Below are 9,949 nucleotides of genomic sequence, written 5' to 3' on the forward strand. Positions count from 1 at the left end.
AATAACGGTGAATTAAACTTTACAAAACAATAAAATAATTATGTTGATAATTGATTGGAAAAGAAGTTTCCAATATAAATATAATGATTATTGAGAAATATATAACATTAAAATTAAAGAATTGATATTTAAATGAGAACGCATTATTTGAATTTGTGCGCTTCGATTTCATTGGTGGAGTAAATGCCGCCGAATTTCGACGACTGCGCTGTCGTCAAATTTCGTGGGGACGCCGCGCGCCGTGTAGCATCTAGCGCGTAGGTATATTATTGTGTGGCTGATACTTCCTTCGAATATACTTGTTCTAAGAAAATGGCAGACGTTAGTACAGAAGATTTAAAAAAGGAAATTTCAAGTAAGTAAATCTTCTCAATAGAAACTAATAACTTTTTGAGTAATATTTAACGTATTAAGATATATTTCTAAGCATATTTTCCATACAATTAAATTTGGTTGGGCTGCATGTAATGGCTTCCCTACTATGTTCCAAAGAAGTTAATTTTTTCGTATCTTCAAAGTGAAATATCTCTGATAGTATTACATCGATACGAAAATGTTTCAAGTGAAAGTTGTTACACTTAGTAATGCGGATTTTATTATGCTAGGTCCTTTATTTCTTATATCCTATTTAGGTCTGCCTACTGGTGGTTTATTTTTATGCAATGCGTTGCTTGTTACATCAATGCTCCACGTATGATACGGTGAAATGGCGGCATTTTTATTTAAGTTTCTGATGCGTATTAACGCGCACTTTATATTGGAACAATTATTATCTGAAACATTTCGGCTAAACAGTATTTGTTTAATCATAAACTAAATTTCTTACATTCAATTAATTGTTTTGTCAATTTTCATGAAGCCGCCATATTGTTTGCATTCTGTCTCATTTAGAATTAGTGTTACCACTTACCATTGCTCAGTTTGATAATTCCCAATATTTTAATATATTAATTTAATAGTTAAATAAAAATAAATTGAAAAATGGTTACATTATTTAAAATTTAAATTAAAAAGATAGATATAAGTAAGTATAAACTTTTCAGGTAAATATTTTTTTCAACTTTTGTCTAAGCAATATGTATGAAAAAAGTTTTGGTTATTGAATTGCAATATAACGAAAATGAATTTAAACATTTTATAATTTGTTTATGTTATATCTAAATTTATTATCTCTAACAAAATAAAACTGTGAATATTTATCAAGCGTCCAAATATTGTAGATTTTAGTTTTTATGTTATACTTTGTACATAGTTTACTGTTCGTCCTTTATAACAATTAAATTAACCTGGTGTTGGGAATTTCTATATATTGTGTGTGTCATTTTTTTGTTGTAGATATCTGCGCTTGACTGATACATTTCAGTTTCTTATAAATCTATGAGATGTAAAACTATCCACAACGTGACATTGGCAAAATTGTGGCAACGCAGCACTGCCATTTATAAAATAAATTGAATTGAATTGAATTTTATGAAAATCTATAAATTTCCCCCATATTTTCCCTAATTTAAGGGTAATTTTGTTACTGTTATATTTGATTTGGTTCCAATTTCCAATACATTGCAAAATGTAAACTTGACTATCTAAATGAAAACCATTAACAGAAAACTATTCAAAATCGAACTTAATACTATAAAACAATACATTTTTTAGAAATCCTTCAAAATGCGAACCTTGCGAAAACATCAACTAAGAAGGTTATACAGAAATTGGAGGAGGTATTTGGTACAGACTTGACTGAAAAAAAGAAGATCATAGATCAACTAGTTATGGACTATGTAAACGGCAAGGAATCGGAGGAGGAAGGATTAGATGAATCTGAGGGTTCGGAGGAAGTAAGTAAATCTAAACATCCTACTACTATTATAAAGGCGAAAGTTTGTAAGTATGGATACTGTATGGATGTTTGTTACTCTTTCACGTAAAAACTACTGAATGGATTTGAATGAAACTTTACCACAATATAGCTTATACATCAGAATAACACATAGGATAGGTTTTATCCCGGAAATCCCACAGGAACGGTAACTATGCGGGTTTTGCTTTGAAAATTATAAAGCTGAAGAGTTTGTTTGAACATGCAAATGTCGGGAACTACTGGTCCGATTTGAAAATTCTTTCGGTGTTAGTTAGCCCATTCATCGAGGAAGGCTATAGGCTATATATCATCTCGCTAAGACCAACAGATGCGGAGGCCGGAGCACTGCGGGTGAAACGGCATACTGAGTAATAAAAATTGACTACTGCAAATTTGTCTATCTCTCAGTGGTAAATTGTCATTAATTTCTGTTTAAGTCCTGTTTCAATTATTATTCATTTTCTGTTCAATATATAATGTCTTGTCTTATAAACTAATATTAAAAAGGTTAATAGAGAACTCTAATTTAATCCTGACAAAGTCGCTGAAGTAATTGAATAAACACTATATTAGATCACATAAATTAAAATTTAAAACTAAAATTTTAGAGTGAAGAAGAAAAACCGGCGAAACGCGCGCCGGCAAAGGGAAAGAAACGCAAAGACAGTTCTGAGGAAAAGGAAGACGCTTCGGAAGAGAGTGAATCTGAAGAGGTAAGCTTTATATTACCTTCTTAGTACAATTCTATTTATTTATTTATTAAAGTGAAACTTTTATTACATCGTCTCAAACTGTTTGGTCTGTGTAGCGCATGTCGCGTGTATCGCGGCTGCCGAGTAGGTATACCTACTCGGCAGCCGACCATCACGCGACATGCGCTACACAAAGCAGTGTTCGGATCCGTTCGAACAGTTACATTTTTACCGTGCTTTCATAAAACCACACAACATTTTTTTTTATTAACGTGATAACTAGACATCGGATTATATGCACTAACAAAATGCCAAAATATGCATGCAAATATGCACTAAAAAAGGCCGAAATATGCACTAAAAACGACTGATATGCCTAAAATATGCACAATACAAAATCAAAAAACCTTTATTATTTTATATATTTAAATCAAAGATTGTACAAATACAGTGAAATTTTCATGAAATTTAGTATAGTTTTTGTGCCAATATACAATTAGGCATTTTTACTTAATTTTCGAGCGCAAATTTGTGACGTTTGTCACCCGCGAGCCCAGTGTTGCCACCTTAGACCTTTCCGGGCTAAATCTAGCCCTTTTTTGAAATTCAACCCATGTTTTAAGTTTTAGGGTAATCTAGCCCTATTTTGAATGGCTCAAAATTTACTTAAAATGGAGCCCATTTTGTAATTTTTCGCCATTTTACCATGCCAAAATAGGGTTTGTTTACTCGCTGAGCGTTCTGATTGGCTAATAAAGGTTAGTCGACCAATCAAAACTCCCGTTACATAACGAAATATGCACGATTGGGGAAAAGGCTAAAATATGCACTAACGCCGTAATTAGAGAGTTTTATGCATTTGCATATGCAAATATGCAAATGCATATAATCCGATGTCTAGTGATAACGTTTTTAAAATCGTTTTAGTCGGGTGACATGTTCAGAAACTTGTGTCACACCAAAACCTCACGAGCGCGATCGCAGGTATAACGAGGGAGAGACGGACCGATCTCCCGTCTCATCTCGAGCGCTGCCACCAATAAGACGTTATCACGTAATCATCTCGATCGTAAACCTACTTTACAAACAACCAATTTTTTTATTAAAGTGAAACTATTATTACATCGTCTCATACTTTTTGGTCTGTGTAGCGCATGTCGCGTGACGGTACGATAAGTTTCACTTTTACCATGGTTTCATAAAACCACACAACATTTTTTAATCATTTATTGTACCACACCATTTAATATTACAATGTACAGTATAATATATATCTGTTTGGATGCAAAGTACAAAAGACCTTATCGCTTAAAAGCGATTTCTTCCAGGCCTTCTATTGTTAACATGCAAAATTGTTATGATGTATGTTTCGTCCTACTTTGCGCGATAACAACTGAAGACATTTTGATGATGCAAGGAAGTGATGTAGCTTATATATCAGAATAACACATAGGCTATAGAAATAGTTGCTTTTGCCTGTGTGGGAAACAGTTTGGTAGTAGTTAATATTATACAGGTCTGGGGTAAAAAAAAATAACAGTGAAATTGAACACTTTATAACCATTAATTAACTTTTCAGGATAAAAAGCCAGCCAAGAAGGGAAAGAAAAAGGTAAGGCACTACTTCTTTATATAGGTAGGTACTTTAAATCATAATCTGGTATAGCCAAGATTTTATTTGCACTTGTCTGTACTCTGTATGATTATCTATACTAATATTATAATCTATACTTCTATACTAATATAATAAAGTTGAAGATTTTGTTTGCTTGTTTGAACGCGCATATCTCAGGAACTACTGGTCCGATTTGAAACATTATTTTGGTGTTAGTGAGCCCATTAATCAAGGAAGGTTTTGCGGGTGAATCCGCTCGACACAGCTATTGTATAATACTCGGGTGAAATCAAACGAATGAAAATACTAATACATATATATATTTCCAATCACCAGGACGATGATGATGAGCCCAAGAAAGCAGCAAAGAGATCAGCCCCCAAGGCTCGGGGCAAGAAAGCCAAGCAGGACTCCTCTGATGAGGATGGTTCCGCTGATAGCGAATCGGAAGAGGTGATTATTTAATAATTGAATGAATGAATTAATAAACGTTTTGTCGATCATGATCGACAAAACGTTTATTAATTTTTTTTTGTCTATTTGCCATGGCAAATAGAAAAAAAAAGACGGGTTGCACTCCGGGAGTATCGGCAGAAGTGAAAACTTGATTATTAACGTTCAGCATGTTTGATATTTTGGAATGGTATCCGTCTTACGCTTTTTCGATCAGGTCACGTGTCCTGACGCGAGTTTAAGATTTTATACCCATTACAGAAAAAGTGCTCAACGCTGCTAAAGAAGTTTTCACTTAAAAAAAAACAGATATATTTTACAAAAAAGACGTGCTATTATAGGAATTTATAACTATTTATAAGGCACAATTTGATTTTACAGTGGTTGATGCGTGAGTAGAACCCACGGGTCCTGGGTTCGATTCCCGGTGGATACGAAGAAATAATGTCTCGGTCTGGCAGGACACAGAAGGCTGATCACCTACTTGTCCCTAAAGAAAATCGATCAGTGTAACAGATGTATAATGCATCTGCCCCTTATATTATGATTTTAGTTTATAGCATTTAAATGCTTAATAAATATATTTTTTTAAGTTGCCATGATACGGCAAGAGACGTGAAAATCCTGATACGGCAAGAGATATGATAAATTTTTCTATGACCCTACCTGATCCTTGTTTGCTACTCTGTATGCTCTAAAATGTATTATTCATGCTTTGTATCTATTAGTTGTAGTGTGCTGATATTAAGTTGATAAATTGAATAAATTAACAATAAAAAATAGCGTGTGTGCCGAGCACCCGTGTCATAAGTGAAACTTCTTTGGCAAAATTCAACGATACCAAAATTGTCGCCTTAGACCATGATGTGACGGAATTGTTGTGACGCGACCGTTAAATTTTACTCACAACGCGCCTAAAGAAGTTTCACTTCAAAAATTTGATTTGCACATGTAGTTCCAACTAATTGCAACTAAACTACCCAACCAATAAACCTTTTTATGATTTTTAGGAAAAGAAGAAGCCAGCAGCCAAGAAAGGCAAGAAGAAGAAGGGTTCAGACGACGAGGATAGTGACTGGGGCAAGAAAAAGGTTAGCTTGATGATTTTTAACGTGATAACGTTTTTAAAATCATTTTAGTCGGGTGACATGTTCAGAAACTTGTGTCACACCAAAACCTCACGAGCGCGATCGCAGGTATAACGAGAGAGAGACGGACCGATCTCCCGTCTCATCTCGAGCGCTGCCACCAATAAGACGTTATCACGTAAACATCTCGATCGTAAACCTACTTTACAAACAACCAATTTTTTTAGTTATATTTGCGTGTATTTCTATTTAATTTTGGTAGCTTAAACGTTGTCGCAAAATTTGTATATTTTTATCATTATTTTTTTAAATTAAATCTAGTTTTAAGGAAAATTTCAAAATGAGTGACAATTACCATTTTATCAAAATGTATATTTAGTTTCTAATTTTTTTTTATTACAGAACAGGTTTACTTTATCAGGATATCAGGGATGTTACTGTATCAGGATGTTCATGAGTTTAAGCGTATTAAACTCAAAGTCAAATATTTATTTATTCAAGGCTTTATGCTCATCGCTCTGCCGTTATTCGCCGCGACATTGCCCTCTCTGGCCACACACTGCTCTACTCGCGCGATTAATCGCGACGCTCCTCACTTGTCATTTGCCTTGTCGCACACAATGGACGTTGAAACGATCGCAGCGTGCGCGCTATGCATTTTTAGTATAGCTAATTATATTAATGTTCGACTGACCGGTTGGCTTGGTTGGTAGTGGCCCTGCCTTCCAAGCCAGAGGTCGTGGGTTCGATTCCCACCCGGGACAAATATTTGTGTGATGAACATAGATGTTTGCTCTGTGTCTGGGTGTTAATTATCTATATAAGTATTTATTTAAAATTATATAATTACATATATGTATGTTTATCAGCCATCTGGTTACCATAACACAAGCGAAAGTATGGGATCAGATCGTGCCATGTGTGAAAATTGTCCTGAAATATTTATTTATTTATTTTATAAAAAAATGTAGGTAGTAAAAGGACATATACATCTTCGTCGTCGTCCTCGAACATAAAAAACATTAACACTTTTTCATTTGACCATTCCATGCTTGGCGACGACATAATTATTAAATTCCTATTTTTCATACGTGTGCTTGTTGCGCGAGCGCTCGATGCGGACTGCGAGCGCGCGAGTATGTGGCCCGGCATTCGCACTCGTATTGCCGGCCCTTTGACTCGCGCGCAAAAGCCGACAAAATAGGGAGCAGTGAGCAGGACGATGAGCTCGATGAGTGGCATGACGAGTAACATGGCCACACTCTGTCTCTGCATACTTTCCTCGTTACTTCCCATACCACTCGTCGAGTGTGTGGCCGCGCAGTTAGAAATCTTTTGAATCATCAAAATACAGAAAAATAACAATTTACCACTATATTTAATTATCTACAGGCTGCTGCCGGCGGGCGAGGCAAGGGCGGGGGGTACACACGGGCATACAAACTGTCACCGGCCCTCGCTGAACTCATGGGACAAGAGCAAATGCCCAGACACGAAGTTGTTAAGCGAGTGTGGGCCATCGTCAAGGAGAAGAATTTATATGACCCCAATAATAAACAATTTGCGATATGTGATGACGCCCTGTATAAAGTTATTGGTACTAAACGCTTTAGGACTTTTGGCATGATGAAGTACTTGAAGGCACACTTTTTGGATTAAGTTCGGAAGTGGAAATGACAGTAAATGTAGGGGCGTGGTTTGTAAGTTTTTAAATGTGAACTTGACAAAAAAGTATAACATTATTGTATATGCTATACATATAGCATTTTGGTTACACACAAAATAGTTTATTTTGATGATCTTTGGTATAAGGGCTCTTTCAATTTATGCGTTTCTTATCGGACCGCTAGAGTGCCGAAGCGGTGCGTTTGTCGTACGGCGCACGGCCGGTCGTTTGTTTTCATACAAAATGCACGGTGCGGCAACAGCGCGGCGTCCGTACCGAGAACGGTCGACAGCAGGACGGCAATGTCGCAAGTCCCATAGGGATGTCGGAAATGCAATAAAGTATCGATATATAATATCGTATCGATGTTTTTTCAAAATATCAATATCGATATTTTTATAAAAAAATATCGATATTGATATCGGTATGATTTGACAGAGAATATTCGTGCTCTAAAAATTAATTTTTTGGTCTAATCTAATTCAATCATCTTACATTTCTACGGGTACTCAAGTACAGAAATACGCGCGTTTTGAGGTTATAATATATAAGTCAGTCGTGGTAATAATACGGACGGGCAGTTGAAGAGCACTAACAGTAATGTTTCTTTGAGTCCATGGCTTAACTGGTGTCAAATAAATGTAAAACAGCACTAGCATACAAACGCACGGCAGTCAGATACGCTTTCAATTTAAGCGTTTGGTAACGGACTGCTACCGTACTGCAACGGCACGGCAGCGGGTTATAACTAGCGGCACGGAAAACGTGAGGCAGCAGTCCGATACGAAACGCATAAATTGAAAGAGCCCTAAAATTACCATATTTTCCTGTTTTAATGAAACGGAACCGGAAGGTACATGTATTTTAACAGAAAATAAATTTAAAAAAGTGTCATTGACAGCCAAGTTTACTGTCATTCCCATGCCTTGATCGCAATCGAAATTAAAAAAAAAATGTAAATTTGAATTTGACAGATTTGTTTCGTAAAAAATTGTGTCCACTTTGGATGCGAGCCAATGTGAATTAGCTGGACTAGGTTTTATGCTATAAGCACTAATTAAGGAATTTAAAACATAAATATTTTTAATTAATTATCAATATCATGATAGACGCTATCTATCGATTTATAATAAAACGTTTGAAACTTAGAATGTACCATTAGGTACTAAATACAGTAATAAAATGTAGTTTATATACTATGAAATACCGAATTTCTTTTATAGATTTTTTTTTTTTTTACAATGCACGAATTTAAGTTTTGACGGATAAAATATAAAAAATATCGCATAGCTATTTTTGATTATTAAAAAATTGAATTAAATGTAACAGCTATGTAAATAATTACGTGTAAATGTAATGAAAGCATTTTCTCGGTAATATTAGTTTTAAGCAGCTAAATATTAAGTGATTTATATATTTTTTTTGTTCCTATGTTTCATATTTTTTCATTTAGTCACTATATAACATTTTTTTTAAATAATGTCGTAGATTTAAATCAAAAGTGGGACGTCGTATTGAAATAATTGTGATTTTTAAATAAAAAAAACCTGCAAATAACATTTGTTTTACAAGTCAATATTATATAAACAATAATAGTCTTGCCATATCGAAAAAAATTGTATGTATTATTAGACCAATGAAAGCATTTTGTAACTGATAGATTTTTTACTATAGTTTTATTATATCGAATCAACTATGTCAACAGATTATAATTTTTAGCTTTAAGAAAATTGCCAATAAGAATGAAAAGTTGAAGTGTTCATGATTTAGTGCTTTATTACACAAGACTTGTAAAAGCACGCTATTCTAAAAGTAGGAACCCATTTACATGACGCCATTTTCTTTTCCAAGATCATTATTTTGAAAGCAAAAGTTTAGTGTCAAAAGTGAAACTTCTTTGGAAAGATTCAAAGATACCAAAATCGTCGCCTTACTCCATCGCGTGACGGTTTTGCCATGAAGCGACCGTGAAATTTTACTCTCAACACGCCTAAAGAAGTTTCACTTCAATACATAATATTACGTACCTATTGTTTAAACTAGGTACGCAAATCATTTTTTACTTCAAACTAAAATAATATTGTATGCAAGAGGCCAGAAATTAGCGTGATGTAAATGGGCCTTAAATTAGGACACTAAAATAAGTACTGACAAGTAAATGTATATTTTAAATCTAGTTTGCTAGAATGAAGAGGTTGTAAGTCCCAGAGTGATTAAATTAATGAATTTCAAATCAATTGTTGTTTTATTTTGTACACCTATTAGTTTTACCGTTGTATGTAATCGATTTAATTCATCTGTAGGTACACTTATCAAGGATCGATAAAAAACAATAATTTCAATACGCTTGAGCGACAGATGTGCCTACTATATAGTAATATAAATATGAAAGTAACTGTGTCTTCTTCACCATTGAACCGATTTGGATGAAATTTGGCAAGAAATTCTTCTAAATTCGCGACCGTACTTTATCAAAATTTGCTTCGATACTTAACAAAATTTTCGAAAAGAAAACCGTTGCAAAAATATATTTTTTTCGTTATGTGTGTTATAATATTATCACAGTATTACCATCCT

The 9,949-nt window shown here is 34.4% G+C and overlaps 1 protein-coding gene and 1 long non-coding RNA gene across 2 annotated transcripts; both read left to right on the plus strand.

Annotated features, from left to right (window-relative positions):
- Positions 1-192: 192 nt before the first annotated feature.
- LOC149478155 (uncharacterized) lies at positions 193-9,609 on the plus strand. Its single transcript, XM_089709909.1, has 7 exons — positions 193-355; positions 1,654-1,835; positions 2,467-2,571; positions 4,130-4,162; positions 4,502-4,618; positions 5,629-5,709; positions 7,099-9,609. The coding sequence occupies exons 1-7, from the start codon at positions 313-315 to the stop codon at positions 7,363-7,365; spliced, it is 828 nt and encodes a 275-aa protein (XP_089566035.1). The 5' UTR covers positions 193-312; the 3' UTR covers positions 7,366-9,609.
- On the plus strand, positions 1,153-1,471 carry LOC149478156 (uncharacterized). Its single transcript, XR_016317518.1, has 2 exons — positions 1,153-1,244; positions 1,336-1,471. It is a non-coding gene; the product is annotated as an uncharacterized LOC149478156 (long non-coding RNA).
- Positions 9,610-9,949: the final 340 nt, after the last annotated feature.

This window comes from Colias philodice, chromosome 23 (assembly GCF_061535455.1).
Source record: "Colias philodice isolate Cphi_HAF_F1 chromosome 23, ilColPhil1 Martin Lab GWU primary, whole genome shotgun sequence".
Lineage (NCBI taxonomy): Eukaryota > Metazoa > Arthropoda > Insecta > Lepidoptera > Pieridae > Colias > Colias philodice.